Raw genomic sequence first — 18493 nt, forward strand, 5'->3', positions numbered from 1 at the left:
ATATGCAGCGCCAGTGGCGCTAGTGTTGTGCTGCACCTGAACTAAACCTGAACTAGCTGAACTAGCTCTGCACGCACTCGGCATCCCCTTAGATCCTGCCAGATTTAGTGCAGAAAGTGCAGCCAAATCGAGTAGACCTTATGGCTCGAATAGTTCATCAGCTGCACTTCAATTTCATACTGTTGAGTAATTATAATCATCTGGCAATATTTTCTCTTGAATCTTTTTCATGTCTCCTGAATGGCACATGCAAAAATGCTAAGCATTGCTCCTCACTGCTTGCTCGAGACTGTGCTAGAAAGCAAGGCATGCCTGTTTGCATGCCGCATGCACAGCCACTCTCGGTTCATCACTGCTCATTTTGAGCTGGAAGAACTGCTCATGTGAAACCAACAAAGTTCAAGTCAGGCTGCCGTTCTTGATCTAATCACATTTTGAAAGCAACTGTGAGATTCATATGTCTTACATGTGCCGACCTTTCACCAAAGCACACACACAGGCTGAGCACTGCTAGACCCTGTGCCAATTGACATAACGGGGACTGCAGGTTCATGGTAGTGACCAAAGCATCCTGGAATGGAAGTCATGCAAGGGCCTTCTCTAGGTTGTAGGTGGTATTGAGCAAGTATGGTATATTGAGGTCAGCAGTGGACAGCATCATTGAGACAGTTGTGGTGTGTGGAGAGAAAGATGGCAAATGTCGAAGACAGCTGCAATGGACTCATTCATAAATGCAAGGCTGGCTTCACCTTAATGCAACTTGTGTGCTAATGCCAGTGGATAACATTATTAAAATGTATTGTAGCCATAGTTTGAGCACCTTTATGTTCACATGGTCCCCTTTGCAAGGCTACATACACCTGTGGTGCTGAAACATGCAATTTTAACACTTTATTATTCATGTGTTATTGATGGCCTGGGACATTGTGCAATACGGAAAAGCCAAATTAAGTGATTGCAAAAGAGTTCACCAGTGTTGAGTGGGGACTGGTTACTACCCACATCACTCAATGCTGGAGAGGTGTTGTCAGTACTGTGACATAAACCAGCTGCATAATATTCACTTTTTTAGGTGCAGTGCAGAAGCTATTGGTTCCAGACTCACTGGCTGCTAAGCATGATGTTGGCAGTCTTTGCTGAATTTCAAATTACATTGGTGCAATCGTGGTGAGACGTTTTATGCATCATGTCTGTGAAAAACGAAGCAGCAGTGGCTAATGTAGGAACTTGCAGTGAAGAGTCTAAAGACATTGCCTTTTAGAGACTGGAGCAGGCAATTTACACGTTTTTACAATGGTGACTGCTCTGAAAGGGTTCTTCAAATTGAATTTGTGCAGCCTCCACTTGGCAGTAAAAGCTCGTTAATTCAAACTATACAGGAATGCCAGCGCAGTTCTAGCTAAGGAATTTCAGCAAAAATTGCAGTACACTGCTGTGAGGAAGCAGTTGGGCAGTGATATTGCACTAACATAGTGGAAGACCTCCTCTTCATCTTCAACTCTTCGGGGGATTAACAGTGTGATGTAACAGCATTAATGGATCCAGTCTGCAGGTCCCCTTGCAGATTTTGCCTTTAAATCCACGCACTTTGCTACTTGCCTGGATACCAATTCCTTTATTTGTGCCTCAATTATTTTGCACGTACTTATTAGCACACAGCCATAAGTTACTACATCATGTGCAAGACCTCCTGACCTAGATATAAAGCCCCACTTTAACCAAGCCATACAAATGTGCCTGCGTGGCCTAAAAGTAGCATGTCTGATACAGGATCAAAAGGTCCCAGAGGTTTCGATTTCTATCTGACCTTTCATCTCTCACAGGAGCTACCCATGTTGGCAGCTCCTGCCAATCTGGCCATGTGATTCGGTCCAGCCATGTGCCGGAAGCATAACTGTTTTTAGGAAGGAAAGCTGAAGTTGCCAGGATGGTCGAAAATTGCCCTGTTTTACAGCCTTCAGATAAAACTACATCATGTGCAAGACCACCTGACCTAGATATAAAGCCCCACTTTAACCAAGCCATACAAATGTGCCTGCGTGGCCTAAAAGTAGCATGTCTGATACAGGATCAAAAGGTCCCAGAGGTTTCGATTCCTATCTCACCCTTTCATCTCTCACAGGAGCTACCCATGTTGGCAGCTCCTGCCAATTTGGCCATGTGATTCGGTCCAGCTGTGTGCCGGAAGCATAACAGTTTTTAGGAAGGAAAGCAGAAGTTGCCAGGATGGTCGAAAATTGCCCTGTTTTACAGCCTTCAGACCCTAAGTCACAAACTACTAAACTATGAGCATGCTGTTTGGCAATATCCTGTTTCATTAATGAAGAGAATTTCAATTTAGAAATGGTCTCAATATTCCTTTGAATTATTTTGGCTCAGACGGACCACATTTATAAAATCACTGCAGAGTGGCAAAGAGTCTCATGCAACATGATGCGAGTGGAAAACTGAAAGATGTGCAGCACACATTAGGGAATTGTCCAATTTGTTTGTTTGAACCTGCAGAGCAGTTCCATCCACAACTGTGATTTTGGGAGTAGGGAGGCTATAATGCATTGTTTTGCTCTATTCCTGTACTGGACAGCTCATTCATCACTGAACAACAAAAGCTAGCACTGCAAGGTTCTAAAACCTTCAATATTAACAGTGACTAGCAGCAGTCGCGTGCAGCTTGGCAGGTTGCACATCTCTTTGCCACAGCCATGCCACTGCTGAGAGCTTGTTCGGCCTTGCGATTTGTTTTTGCCCTCATCACATCACTTCTGAAGAGGTGGTGCAGTGTCATGAGTGCATTGCTCGCTTGCCTGCTTGCCCTGTCCTGCCATGCACAGCAGTGCATAGATCAGTGCCACAACTGATTTTCTTTTGAAATAATTGCCTCAGCAACATACATCAACACATTGGAGCACGAACAGACCAGCAGTACACTTTGAATTATCCAAAAATTTTAAATAATGAAGTTTAAATTAACAAGGTTTCACTGCAGCTTAATGTTTCTACCCTGTCCACTTGTGTGCACAAATCAATTGAACATGATCTTATGAAATCTTATGGAATCTTATGGAATCTCGAAGAACATGAAAAGTTCTTCGATATTCCTTAATATTGCAATACAAGTAAAAGACACTATTGGATATTGTACTGTTTAACCAAAAGCTCAAAAAATGTTTAAAAACATGTAAGGCAATATTTGATTGGTAACCACAGGTTCGCAGGGGTCAAGTGGATGCAGCTAGCACAGGACCGGGTTAGTTGGAGTAATATGGGAGAGGCCTTTGCCCTGCAGTGTGTATAATTCAGCTGATGATGGTAATGAATCAAGAGTGTGTGTGACTCTTGAGCACTTGTACTGTACAAGGAGGTTATATAGAACTTCTGAAGTGGAGGCGGTGTGTGAAAAGTGAAGCCAGCGTCCGCCATCTTGCAAGGGGCAAGAAGGAGGTATCACCAAGGGGCCCTTTCATATATAACGTCCCATTTGCGGCTCTACGCTACTTTGCACTTGTCTGGATATCACGCTCTTTTGGATCGCATGGAATAAAACTCCAGCTAAAAAGTTCTGAAAAATAAAAAAGTGTATAATAATGAGCAGCATTATTGAATCCTACGGCACAGCGCATTTATACAATGTGTATAAATGTGCTGTGTTGATTATGTCAAGTATTAGAGCGTCAAGTGTTATTTCGTTGAATAGCTTATGTCGAGTATAATTGCACTAGACTTATTGTAAATCTTGATTGCCATCAATAATAAAATAAAATAAATAAATTAGTTCTTTGTATTAAATTCAACTTTCCGCTACAGCTTCAAGTCATATATCATTGAATAGCTTTTATCGAGAACGAGATATTGCACCATACGATTTGCTGGTATTAGCTAATGAGCTTTAATTAGGTGATTTCATTACCAATTGAACTTTAGGCTACAACATCGTCATATATCGTTTAAAAGGTCTTTACGAGAAGAATTTAAAATTGAATAGTAAACTACACAAAACGATGTAAAACCGAACAAACGCGGGTCTCACTCGGTTGAAATAAACACGTGGTAGAAGCGAAACTGTCTCAATGTTTACAGATTCACAGCACGTAAGGAGTGCTAAGGACTCCCGGTATTTTTTTTTGACCGCTTAAAAGAAACCAACATCTGGTGTTGGGTGCGTCCCCTCGGTTAGCTATTTGCAGAAACATCTGAAAGAAGACACAATCATTCGTTTCTTTCCTGCACTTCATAATTTCTGTAGCATCAATAACACTTTTGCAGCTTGAAACATTTTTATTAAAAGGCTGACATTTTTTCTCACAGTGCTACCAATAGAGTTTGAAAGATGTCGCACTAGTTCTAGAAGAAGTTGCAGTGTTAATATAGTTTTCGAATGCTATTAATATCATTAAAGTAACAGACTTAGTTGATTTAGCGTTGGTAATGCCGGCAACGAATGCCGCTCATTTGGACAAACTTTTCATACTGTCAGTGAAGCATACATGCCGCAATGAAGATTTAAGGGCATATTCTCATCCCGAAACAGTGTTCAACTGTGTGCTCTAATTTTGAAGCTCAGTTTATGGATGTGCTATGTACGCCGCAGCGCAAGAATGTTTTTTGGTCCAAGAAGCAGTGAGAAAATCTAGAGAACATTATAATAGCTCGGCCCCGATTACATCCACTCTTATAACAATGTAAGGCGTATGAAACAAGAAATTGGCAGCCTAAACAATGAATTTTGACAAGATGATTTCATTAAGAGTTTCTTAAATTCATATGCGCATCGCGAAACGCGCGCGATGCGCTTGCGCTGGACGGCGTCGCGTGCTTTTGGCCCCTTGCAACATGGCCACCGCTGTCTCGGCCCGCTTCACCCGCTCGCATTGGCGTCCATGGGGGACCGCCACTCCAGAAGTTCTATATAACCTCTTTGGTACTGTGCTTGCGTGGGTTTTTGCACCACTTCCCTTCCACACCATCACACCAGGTTTCCAAGTAATCGCGCATTGGCACACTTGGGTGCACTACACCAAGCAAGCACTGCTTCCAGCACACCCGCCAAAACAAATATGCCATGCCGTTGCTTGCGCTCGTAAATTTGGCGCGCGTCACCAAGGTACCATATTTACTCGCGTAATGGACCCACCCCTCACTTTTGCCACTGAGAATTTAAAAAAAAAATGTTCATTCGCGCATCCCTCCGCTTTCACCGTCGCAGCACAGCGCATTTCTTGGCTTGGCAGCGCGCCAAGGTGCTTCTTGGCTATAACATCATTTTGAGGTTAGCTCGGGAGGGGGGGGGGGGGGGGGGATCGCAAAAATAAATAAAATGCCGATTCTTGACATGCCATAGCACCCCAAGACTGGAACTCCCAGAAATAAATTACCGTCGCTCCCGTAATCGACAGTAGATGTAGACGCAGACCTGACAAAAATGTAGAAGAAACAATGCTTTCGAGTGCGCCAAAGGGGGAAATGCCATGAGCTGGTGCCACAGCTTAATGACCGAGTGTGTTGAACCGTGGCACTATTTTTGGCTTCAACGCCTCTCACTCTGGAGCACCGGAGAACTCGTCTCGTCTTATTCGCTGCTCGGATGATCCCGTTTCAGTACCCGGATGACGGGAAATCGGTGCCGGATGTTGGCATTCGCGATTTATACTCGACGTCACGACAGCACTTTCTTAGAAATTGCAGGAAGGTTTGCGGACGCCGAAGTGCGCCTACAGAGAAGGCGTGCTTCACTGCGATGCATGCTCTCGGCGTTCCGTCAAGGGCTATGTCACGCCACAGCCAGACTGGAAGCAGGGTATAACGCAGGCACTGGCCAGCGCTTCACTGACATCGAAGCCGCTCTCTGCCATAGCAACAGCAATGCATATGTCCCTCGACGGGACCATTTTTGTTCCTTGGACCGTGCCTGCGACAGGTTGGCTGAGACGGTGTACGGCTGCCGGCGCATCTCGATTATTTCAAATACTGTCGCGTAAATTCGACCCTCCAGAAAAACGATCATCAGAATTTCGCCGTTCTATCTGCAGCGTGTAAGGTAGCGTTAGACGAGCGGCGGGTAGTACGCGGTTCGTCACGGTGCCAGATCCCGGGGACTCATAGGGCTCCATGCATAGTTAAGAATAAATTTGTATGGACAGGAAAGGCAAAATGCAGATAGATGTCCCGTGCTGGGTGGCTATCAGTCCACGGCTGACAGTGACCTCAGTAGCTCATTCAATGACTCAGGTTTGGACTCTCGTCTGAGCTGGCCAACACGGATTCCCATTTCTCGAGAGTATAAGAACTTATACGAGATTCCGGAGGCGGCTCCTCTTTACAATTTCACAATATGTGATCACAAGTGGCTATTTTACCACATAGTGTACATTCCGGGTCTTTGTCACCGGAATAGAGAATTTGACAAATTGGAATTCCGCTAAAGGAAATTTGCATTGCACGCAATTTGGCCTGCTCGTTTGCGCCGGCAGTCGCTCCCTTGGACGAGCGATAGGTATCGCGAGAGAAGTTTCCGATAATTACCCGGGAGTGAGGGCATGCCATCGAATTTGAAACTAAGGAGGCGTGCATATTTGCCGCCAGCCATTCGGACCGCACTCTATTGTGGAAGGCAAGAGGAGCACCGTTTCGCTTTTGGTCTCTGCTGTCATCTAACGGTGTTTATAATTTAAATGCGACAGTGGAACGAAGCGGGGTCATGGGCAGCTCGTCAAAGCAAAAATTGTCGGCCAAATTTTACTGTTTTCGGTTCATTCGAAAGCCCGGTTAATTAGAGCATCTTTCGGTGTTCCATGCCACCTGACTTCAAATTATTGCGATTTTACTATGAATAAGTCACTTCATCACGATAATAACAAGTTTCCAGTGATGAAGTTAATACGACGAGCCCCGCCACTCGACCGCTTATCGGTGGAGGTGAAAAGCAATGTGCTCGTGCGGCACTGAGCGATATCTGTCAGTGCACGTCGTAAACCCCAGGTGGTCGAAATTTCTGGAGCCCGCCACTATGGCGTCGCTCATTGCCTGCGTCGCTTTGGAACAAAAAACCCTATAAATCAAAACTAGTCTGTGCTATTTAGGACAGCCAAAAGCATCGTGAGCAACTTGCTCCACTGGTGGATCGGTCTCCTTTCCCGCTCTCGGTTTCGGAAGCACGGGTGATGTGTATCACGTGCACTGTTTGTCAAAAGTTTGGAGCCCAGAGGATATTGCTCTGAGCCACTCCGCGAGACTCGTAATTCATGCCCAGTATTGTAAACCTCCTGAAGGCAAGATTTTTTTTCCTGCCACCTCCAACAGGCTGGGTTTTCACGAAGTCTGCAGGTGAAGTACGCGGATAAGAAGCACACCTTCTAGACTCTAAACTTTTGACGAAGGATAAACGCTCGCGGCCTTCTGTTGTAAATACAAGCGGCTCACGCGAACGCTGTGCCTGAAGTGCTATATTTGCATCTTGATGAAAAAGCTGGACACAACGGGATTTCCGCGGGCTTCCGCTCGCTTCGTCTGCAGCGCTTATATCAGTCGGGCCCATCTTCACAGCCGGTCTCCCGTGGTTTGTTCGTCTCCGGGCATAGGCCCGGAGTGTTCCTTTTGCGCATGTTCGGCCTTATCGGTCTTGTCCTGCGGTGGCACTGAAGCGTTGTTTGTCGGATCCTTGGGCGACGGTGGGACGTCCTTCTCCGTGTCATCGCCTCCGTTCCAAAGCATGATCTGGCTCCTCTCCTCTGCGTTCGTAGGCGGCGTAGCGGAGGTCATGTCTTCAGGTGCGACACTCTGCGAGGTTGCCAGAGCCCCTTCCTCGAGCTCGAGACGAAGGTTTTCGGTCATCGGCCTAGGCTCGTCAAACGCATGGCGCTCGGGGCTGTACTCGGCTGGGCTACGTGCGTTCAGGCGCCGACGCACGTTCAGGAAAGTGCTCTCGCGCACCGGGTCCACGTGGCGAGCGTTGCGCTGCGGCACCGTGTTGCGAGTGGTGGGTCGCGTCGTGGGGTACACGTCCACCTCTTCCATGTCGCGGTCCGCTTGCGCGCCCAGCAGCTTGGGCGGCAGCCGCGACTGGCGCTCTACCGATGAGTTGCCCTTGGCCTGGCGCCGGTTCTTGGTCACCAGCATGTTCTTGTCGGTACCTTTAGTCAGGGGTGAGCTTTGGGTCATCGTCGTATCGGTGACGCCCGTCGGCGGTCTCGGTAGCGAGTACTGCGAGTCGTAGGGCGCGTTGTCCAGGCTCGCGCTCTTCCAGGTCCCGCCCGAGTCGGGGCCGGCCGGGTCAGAGCCGTTCGGGTTGTTTGGCGCAGGGCCCGTCCAATGGGCCGGCAATGACGACACTGTTCGAAGTTCGCGGGCGATCATGGCGACCTCGTTGCTCCAGCTGTTTATGTCTTCCATCAGCAGGCGCAAGCTGGCCCGGAGCTTCTCTTCTATTTGGTTGACGTCGGTGCTGTACGACGCCAGGAAGTCTGTGGCCCTGTCATGGCAGTTGAGCACGCTCTTAGTCATTGCCGCCTTGTCCTGCGTGGTGCGTGGAGGTTGCTTATTATAAGCAATTCTGTAAAACGCACAGGTAACTGCGTCACATGGTTCGATCGTTTGGCGTGACAGTTGACGCAGGACACTTTATCGCTCTCTCTCTCTCGGGGCAGCCGTCGCATTGAACGGAAATTGCACCGGTTGTAGATTTCGATGAATTTCGATTAGTCGAATTATTACAGATTGTGCGTGCGAAATACCTTGGTGCTGGCATTTCAAACAATGGCGCAATTAGCGATTAAAACCGCGCCGGCTATCAGGCTTCTCCACTTCGCACAGCGACGCGAGGGGGACGCGTGATGACGTAATTGACGATACCGGTGTTTCCCGCATAGAACTGCTTGGTTTGAAGATGTAAAAACAAGGCTACCGAAATAAAAGTCCTAGAAACATTGTTTGGCGGCACCAGAAAAGGCACCGCAGGATATGGGCGAAGGCAACGAAAACAAGAAATATTACCGTCCGTGACGTCATTACCGAGCTTCTCCGCAGTCCTTCAGTGGTGTGAGGAGAAGCTCAAATTTTAATCGTCAATTGCGTCATCAGTTTTATATGGCAAAAGAAGTTTGCAAGCATTACCTACAGCCTATAGAGATTTGAATCCTTGAATATCGCAGAATTCTCGAAAAGTGATACAGCTGTCCGCTAAGCTATTTGCAGCACAGCCTCGCGCCTATTGTTGCATTTAGGGTACTACGTAGAAGCTTACCTGGAGAAGTATAGGCCAACTATTAAGCTTTGTGTGGCCTTTTTAAAGGGTACACAGAAACTGATTAAGTAATAATGCGATAACGACAACGGCCCCGTTCTCAGAAAATCCAGTGTTAGCGTTGGCTTTGAGAGCGGATGTCTCTGGAAGGTAGGAGCTGGCTGACATGGCAAGACACTGGCTGGTAGGTGAATTATGTTATACGTCACGGGACCACATGACGTGGCCGAATTGGCAGGATCTGTCAACTCCGGCTTCTTTGCGATGGGCGGGTGAGACGGGAATCGAATCCTGGGGAACCCTTAAAGGGCCCCTAAAATCGATAACATTCTAATGCAAGAAGTTCATAGAGGTGGCCCTTGTAACTATTCGAGTGAAATTTGGAAGCTTTGCGTGGGGCCGGCCTTTCATTTACAAGTAATTTTTAAAAAGTGCTCCTGGTGGCCGCTCGCAACCGATTTGAGTGACACACCCCCCGTGCACCGTGCGCAAACCTCCCCTATGACGTCTTTGGAACTTGCTGGGCGTGCCTGCAATAATATTGGAGGTTCCGAAGTTACGCGGGCGGAACGGAGCGTGGGTGGCGCGCTGTCGACTAACTTTTTTTCTTGCGCGCCCGCGTAGGCTGAATTGAGAGTCGGAAGGAGGGGTATCATTTTCGACCGCCCACATGTTAGGGGCTTATGACGTATACCTTAAAAATGTTTGCGTTGTGGAGACAATTGAGTTACCTATTGTTCGTGCTTTTAACGGGCCCACGCAGGAACGATGCCGTTTATCACTGTGTGCTAAGTATACCTAAGCGAAATAATAGAGGTCCGAATTTTAAGCGAGGATAGAAATGCATGTATGCGAACGTAGATATGCGAGGGGAGCTGCATGCAAAAGCCAATGACGCTGTCGCTAAGTGTGTTTATATGGTTGTTTCCTCTAGATGACGCGTCTATTATACTCGTTTGTCGCAGTTACTTGGCAGCAATGTCACTGACATACACCAATCGAGGTTACATATGCTGCGCTGCGCTGCGTTTTTTTTTTTTTTTTTTTTTTTTTTTGCATTGCCACCCGTCGCGACGCTTAGCGATCTCTAAAAAAAATTGTTCTCTTTCGCATGCAAAGTTATTTCTTATCATTTTAAGTGTTGTTTAACCCCGTCCGTGGCAGCAACATTTAGCTGGAGGAGAAACACAAAAGGTGCCCGTGTGCCGCGTGACGTCAGTGGACGTTTAATTGTTAATTATTAATTTAACTACGGAAGCGGAATATGGGCTGTGAGGGGCGACGTTGTAGAGGGCTCCTCATTATTTTAGTCCACCGGAGGTTCTTTAACGTGCGCTAACATCGCACAGTACACGGGCGCCTTTCGCTTTTCGCCTTCATCGAAACGCGGCCGTACCACATGAACCTGGGTCCTCCGGCGCAGTTCAAGTGCAGCTTAGTACCAGTCGCCCTCGGCGACAGCCGAATGGTCTAAGACAGTGGGTTAAATCATCCCGGGTGCTTTAAATTAATCAAGAGCCGTCCTGACTGACCAAGCCAGTCTGACTGTGTCAATCAGTAAGACTGGGTCAGCCATATTTTGTTTCGGGACATCAGGTCTAACGAACCAAATCTTCAACTTGAATGTCACGTTTACAAATGTCTACGTATCTTCGTACGTCCAAATGGACAGAAAAGGACATGCAAGCAATTTTCCACTTTTTTCTATTGTATATAACGATCAAGCAAGGTTGCTGAAGGTTGCATATATTGCATCATATGGAGGGCAGGAGCACTTTGACACTAATGTAAGGTATGTCGTGGAAAGAACAGGGGTTAACATCTTAGCGCAATCCTGTCAAAATGCAGCATGGTAAACAGACAAAGCATGCATATATTTGCCGATGCAAGGACTGTACTCTGCAACGAGAGGTCTAAATTGATTTGGTTTAGTTTATGGGATTTAAGGCCCCAAAACTAATCAGGCTGTGAAAGACGCCATAGTGTAGGGCTCTAGAAAATTTGACTGCCTGGAGTTCTTTACGTGCACTACCATTGCACAATATACGGTCGCCTTGCTTTTCGCCTTCATTGAAATGCAGCCGGAATTCAATCCCACATCCTTGGGTTCAGCAGTCTAAAGCCTTAACCACCGCGCCACAACGGCAGGGCAACGAGAAGTCTGTCTTAGATGCTAGGACTCGTGACAGCTACAAACTAACGATCCGTATACCGTTGAGCAGTTACGGGACACGGCGCGTTTTCTGATCACACGACTGAGTAAAACAACTCCGGATGTTACCTGGGCGTAGTTCCCACGGAGGAAAAAAAAAGGTGTTTCGGCTGTTGACCCTTGCGAATGTGCTGAATCATCATTACTAGAGCCAAAAGCTGGTACCAGTAACGTTTTACTGAATGGCCCTGAGAAAAAGGTCAGCCGCTATGACCACGACACAAAATGCAATCCATACCCGACGAGCTATGCTGACATAATCGAAAAATCGATAGAGGTGGTAATAAACGCAAGTGCAGCCATATAAAAACTTAAGAACGTATGAAACGCCGCAATGGCGTTTAGACATACCCCTCTAAAGAATCTCGTGCCGGCGTCCTCGACGTTGTACGGGTTGAGGCCCGTGCGGCCTGCGGCCAGGGCGTCGGCCATCTCGTCCATGTAGAGGCGCAACTGGCGGTACCCTACCCACATGACGGCTGCGCAGAACAGCGTGATGGTGACATTGCGCCAGCTCAGCAGGATGTGGTGGTCGTGTGCACTGGCACCGCTGCGCTTCAAGCCAGCGCGGGCCTCCTGCGTCTCGGGGGCAACGAAGAGCACTACCACGGTCCACAGGGCCAGCGACGAGTAGAACACGGTCGTCTGCCACGACGACAACATGGTGGAGCGGCAGACATCATTCCGTGCCCCGCAGCGCTCCGATGTTCACCATGGCGCTCAGCCGGCGGCCGCCGCCATTTCTCTTGGCCCCGGTTTCTCTGGTCGCTGGGGGCTGCGCGCCACCAACACGAGCTGTCGTGCTTCTGTGATTATGATGATGATTATCGCGGAAGCAGTTGTTGTTGTTCTCTAAACTTATGGTACATACCCACACGGTGGGATCGGCCAAGAATTCTGGATCACTGATGGGTATGGATACAGTATGCAGAGCAGTGGTCCGTCTCCGATCATAACACCGTGTGTCATGTTTCATGTCCTTATAATGATTTAATTACGCTTCCACCTTTCCTCCCATTAAAATTTGCTTTCACTGTTGGCGGATTGTCGTGGATGAAGACGAAGGTAAGAAAAGCAATTCGTTCAATTTCAGTCTGCTGGCGATTTCGAGGCTTCAGCGGTTACAGCACACGTATTAATTATGTAGCCAGGCTACATGATTTGTTATGTACCGTATATCACCGACTATCATCACTTAGCGTATAATTGGAAAGTCCGTTCATGTAAAACCAGGCTCTGTGAAGTATCAGTGACGCTGTCGCGGTGCGGGCGATTCCCAGCTTGAATTCCTAGATGTAGGCGGGCACCGGCGAACCTGTGGCTCAAGCTTCGAGGGGGCTGAATCTAAACCCTAGTGAAAAAACCCTATGAGTCACAATAACCTCATACAGATTTCTCATACTAAACTCATACTAATCTCATATAATCTCATTCTAAACTTATTCATCATATGAGGAACATATGAGAATTAATTAGATTTGTATGAGTTTAGTATGAGAAATCTGTATGAGGTTATTGTGACTCATACGGTATTTTTCACTAGGGATATGCAGAGAACTTTCTCCTTTCCTGTCCGAAGTTCGCACTTCAGAAGTCCTTTGTTTTTTTTTTGTTTTTGTTTTTTTTTTTTGTTTTTTTTTTTTGTTTTTTTTTTTGACCTCATAGAAAGGGCGCATACTCACTAGAGGCTGTAACCACCGCAATGACGAGGAGGTCCACCAGTGTTACTATCGTTCGATGCGAGCGCCAAAGGATTTGAATTGGGTTCAAATTGTGAGATTCTTTACGATTACATAATTGCAACTGGTAGGTTGAATTGCTAACTATTTTAAAATTCTTCGAGATCTTTTTTTTTTTTTTTTCGCCAAGAGTGTTACGTTTGTCATTTTACTTCAAATATTCTTCTGTGTCATTTTTAATCGCTACATTTTTGTTTTTATTCTTGCTTGGCGCCTATATTTTGTCATAATCGCCTGTGGAAATTTCCTTGTATACGCCTCCACACCTTGGCCAATGCCTCCGTGTGGGTATATGCCATGTTTCAAGAGGCCACGCAGAAGGACGTGCTGAAGGGGAGCTTGACTATAAGTGAAGACATTGCTCCTTAATCGCCGAAGTACAGGGCACCGTGATGTTCTGTGTTTAAACATAGCATTTTTATACGGAGACGTCACAAGGCAACAAGACTACAAAATGATCAGCGAGTGTCCTCTGTTCCGATCTTTGATATGCGTGACTTTTTTTTATGCGCAGCAAAAACTACCAGGCACTGTTATTAGCGGTATCAGTGGTAGCGGATGCTCCTTCCGCAAATCAACCTTGGTGATATTCTGCCTTATAAGTTGCATTGATCGCCTGTGCGTTATTTTCCGCTCGTGCTGGTCCACCTTAAACTTTCCTTTTAGAGGTATATGTCCTTAGGTCGCACCGAAATATCGCGATGTTCGTCCTTGTGTCTTTTACCGCTCAGAAATATAAACCTCCTGGTAAACAAGAGTTTACGAGGGGCCATATGTGGATGCCGACTTCAAAGGGAGACGGCTTTGCGGGCTTTTCACACTATATTCGTGCATACACGTATCTCTTGCTATAAGGTCATTTGTTATCTGTCTCGTATTCTCATCGGGCCCATGAGGTGTAAATAAAGCGCAGACTCTACTCACCCGAAGGTATATAGCACCTAACATCAGCCAGATAACACCGCGAAACGCAAAAAAAAAAAAAAAAAAAAAAAGAAATCAGTTTTGAATCCTCTCTGTCCAACATTTGCTGATGGCGCGATTATCATAAATGACAGTACCCGCAAAGACTAGTTGTTTTTAAGATTACTTGCGACTGTTGTATTTACGACTATTCTCTTTCGTACAGCAGATCTGACATGTATCTCGTGTCTTACCGGCTAGAAAGACTAAGTGTGAAATGTGTTTAAAACTTACAGCAAGGATCAACATTCATCCTTACAGAAGCCAAGCCATTTGTGCTGGTCTCCAACTTGACCTCAAGAAATATCGCTTTGGTGCCCGCAAGCTAACGATATTGGGCATGTCGTGTCCAAAGACGGCGTACTGCGATCAAAGCGGACAAGATACGTTCGGTAACTGACTTTCCCAAAGCGTTTTCTATAAAACAGCTACGCAGTTTCGTCGACCTATGCTCATATTTTCGCCGGTTATTTTGCAATTTCGCCACAATTTCGCTTACGAAAAAATTGCCGAATTGTCCCGCCGACTTGTCTGACTGGACCCCAACATGTTTTCACTACGCTCCGTCGTCTGCTCAGTTGGCCAATTCTCCGCTATTACGACCCCTCCGGGCCTACTCAGGTGCACACTGACGCCAGCGGCATCGGCCTCGGTGCTGTCCTTGCTCAACGCAAGCCCGGTTTTTTCCGAAATATGTAGTTGCTTACGCAGTCGGGCGCTAACCAAAGCTGAATGTAATTACACCGTGACGGAAAAGGAGTGTCTTGCAAGCGTCATCACTGACCACAATGCCCTCAGCTGGTTGGCACATCTCAAGAAATCCGTCTGGACGCCTCGGCCGTTGGGCCCCTCGACTTTGACGTCATTTACAGGTCGGGATCACTCTTCGAAGCTGACGCCTTGTCGCGCTCGCCGCTGCCCTCTCCTGCACCTTTGGTGCCGATATCCGAACTCACAGTTGCATGCCTATGTGCCATTCGAATAACTCCGGGATCCCTGGATCTTTTCGCCCCTCGACATCCTCAACGCGTCCTCTGCGTCTTCAATCCCGCGAGTCCTTCATCGTCAAGCTTCCCATTTTACGATCTGGGACAGTCTTCTGTACCGAATAACTGCTATCGCCAGAATGACCGCAAACAGCTCTTGGTAATTTCTCGCCATCTTCGTTCAGATATTTGTGTCCATCACCATGCCGACCCACAAAGCCAAATGGTGGTGGTGGTGAACTCTTCTATTGCGCCCAAAAACAGGGGACCAGTCAAAGGACCGATTGCGCTGGCTTAGAGGAGGTCGGCGGGGATCCCTTGGGATGTCGCGGCCTCCACCGCGCGCTGGATAAGCCAGCGTTGGTCTGCTGGCTCAGAAGTACGCTTGCTGAAGACATACGAGAGACTCCGCCAACTGTGGGGGACGTAGAAATTTGTACATCGCTATATTCGCTCCTACACTGCTTGCCAACAACGGAAGTCGTCTCCGCGCCCCTCTTCCGACCCGTTACAGCCATTGTCTTGCCCAGCCCGCCTCTTCGATCCTGTGGGAATCGACCTGTATGGACCCCTTCCAGCATCGAACGCAGGCAATCACTGGATAACCGTCGTCGCGGACCATCTGACTGTATATGTGGAAACTGCAGCCCTGCTGGCGGCTAATGCTCGCGACGTTGCCTCTTTGATCCTACATCACCTCGTCCTGCCTCACGGCCGGCTCGTTGCTTGCGAACTTCTCAGCGACCGTGGCCACGTTCTAATGTCAAGTGATCCACGAGCTGTTAGATGCATGCTTATCGCGCAATACATCGAACGGCCACTGCTTACCACCTCCAAACCAACGGCCTCACCGAAAGGTTTAACCGGACTCTTGGCGACATGCTCGCCGTGTACGTTCATTACGACGCCTCTAATTGGGATCAGGTACTTCCTTACATCACCTATGCCTGCAGCACTGTCTCTCAGAGCATGACTAGATTTTCGCATTCATTTTTTTATACGATCGCGAATCTGCCTGTCTGCTATAGACATCATTTCCTGTCATCCAGACAGTTCAGAGCACACGTCCCTTTCTGCTGTTGTCCGTAATGCTGAGCAGTGTCGCCAGCTGGCCCACTGATTCACGTCCGACATTCAAGATCTTCGCCGACGTGATACGATCACGGTAAGCCGGCTTCTGACTTTTCTATCAACACAAGCTTCGTTTGGCTGTCTGTTCCGGGTGATCGGATTCTTCGGCAAGGTATACAATGACTCTTACCCTGTCTTGGAACGTACATCCCCAGCCAACTACATTGTGGAGTCGACAACACCTTCGGACCACCGTCCCCGCGGGCGAGCGAAGTCGTTCACGTCAGCCGCTTAAAACCATACATCCACTTGCCACTCGCCTTGAGTAGCCAGAATAGCTCCCTCTTTCTGTCGGAGCAATTGTTGTTTACAGAATAACATGTGTCACATACCCACACAAGGGAATCGGCCAAGAATTGGACAGCAGAGATTTTTAGATGTATACTTACATGTCTAAAAAGAAAATGATTGGAGGAGTAAAGAAGAACAAGGCACTGCCACCCACTAGTAGTCAGAATAGCTCCCTCTTTCTGTCAGGGCAATTATTTACAGAATAACATATGGCACATACCCACACAAGGGAATTGGCCAAGAATTGGACAGCAGAGAGAGTTTTAGACGTATATATACATGTCTGAGAAGAAAATAATTGGAGGAGTAAAGAAGAATCAGGCACTGCGCCGACAAAAACGACGAGAAAGGTTTTTTGGGTTCTTCAGCGATCAACTGGCACGCGCACTTGAAGCTCGAGCTGCCTTTGTCGGACTCGGTCTTGTGCTTCGCAACTCGATCGACTTGCGCCACTGGTCGCCGTCTGCAGTCCTGCAGACATCCCAATAAACCCCTCTTCAGTATTCTGAAAATGACGTCTTGGTTGACTTTTACGTATTTTACTGTTTGAATTTACTGCTTATATTATCTCTATTGTTACTTTCCAAGTCTATCAGGCGAGTAATGAAATTTTCACTGTGCGGCCCACATAGGCAATGTGCGTTTCAGACCCCCGCTATAAGACACTGCGGCAGCAGACAACCACAGCCAGACGGAAACACATTTACGTCAACCTTTTCCTAAACTCGCAGTAATTTTGCTCTGTTGAAAATAAATAAAGATTGTGTTTTGTGCTTGGTATCTGTGCTTTTGATTTTAAGGGAGTCCATTGATGAAGAATATTCACGACTTAATTGACACTAAACATCGCTTCATGCAGGGTCAAGGAACTATTGCCGTCAGTAACGATCGACGCTCACACGCGTAAAGAACGTGCGTGGACTGAAGTATATGCTTGTTCAGTGTGCATTCGTAATGAGAACATGCTTAGTCAAACTAGTGAATAAGTGTCAAGGCTGCATGCATTTGCGGCGATGAGCAGAACATGCACTTCCTGCTGCACTGTTCTTTGGCCATGGTTGAAAATATATTTTAGAACGCAGCCCTTTGGCGCCCGTTCCTGCGCTTCGCGTCGTTGTCGGCGCCGTCCCTCGTTGTTGTTGTTGTTGTTCTCCTCTAATTTGATGGCACGTACCCGTCCCTCGTAACCAGCTCCGCAGCCGGGGCACCGCGCGCTCCTGTCGCCACCGTTATGGTGGCTAGAAGCATACCACCGTCCGTCTTCCTCCGTGGCGGCGATCGCGCGTGTTCTCCGATTGCTGTTCGCGCCCCTGGCGCCACTGTTCGCCGCTGCGTGTCACGATATGTGCACCACCCGAGCCGAAACGCATGGAGGGTGACTGACCCTGGTCCTGATGGGGCTGGGACAGGTAGGGCACTGCCGCTTGCGGCGGGGGCTAGCCTGCTACCCAATTTGTATCTGTTGTAGGCCGTACGACGGCTGTTGCGGAGCACGTCTTTCTCTCCTTCTTATTTTTCTTCTCTAATTTCTCTTCTGTCCGCACGAGGCAGCGGAGGTGGCTCAGAGACAGAGCCGTAGCAGGCCCGTGCATTTTTTCTTCCTTCTTCCTACAGCCACAACAACAACAGCAACGCATAGCCGCCACCGTTCGCCACTGCGAACCGCCTGCGTAAAAGTTGAACATACATGTCTTGCTCGAATCCCTGACCTCAGTCTATCGAAAAGCTGAAACAGCTGATGAGCTGTTGGCCCGCCAGTATGGTGCAGTGGTTAGACGCCCGACTGCTGTGCCGGAGTACCAGGGTTCGATCCCGACATCGGCGGATGCGTCGTCCGTGTGCTGTGCGATGTCAGCGCACGTTAAAAATTTCCGTAGCCCTCCACTACGGCTCTTCTTTCTCTCTACTTTTACTCCCACCTTCCTCCCTTCTCTTA

At 47.7% G+C, this 18493-nt stretch overlaps 1 protein-coding gene across 1 annotated transcript; it reads right to left on the reverse strand.

Annotated features, from left to right (window-relative positions):
* Positions 1–7533: 7533 nt before the first annotated feature.
* On the reverse strand, positions 7534–12110 carry LOC146199086 (uncharacterized). The gene is made up of 3 exons (XM_084592038.1): positions 11799–12110; positions 8198–8508; positions 7534–8143 (listed from the first exon to the last, which is right to left on the reverse strand). Exons 1-3 carry the CDS (start codon positions 12108–12110, stop codon positions 7534–7536), a joined length of 1233 nt encoding a protein of 410 aa, XP_084448164.1.
* Positions 12111–18493: the final 6383 nt, after the last annotated feature.

This window comes from Amblyomma maculatum, chromosome 2, assembly GCF_055883805.1.
Source record: "Amblyomma maculatum isolate TAMU_Amacu chromosome 2, ASM5588380v1, whole genome shotgun sequence".
Classification (NCBI taxonomy): domain Eukaryota; kingdom Metazoa; phylum Arthropoda; class Arachnida; order Ixodida; family Ixodidae; genus Amblyomma; species Amblyomma maculatum.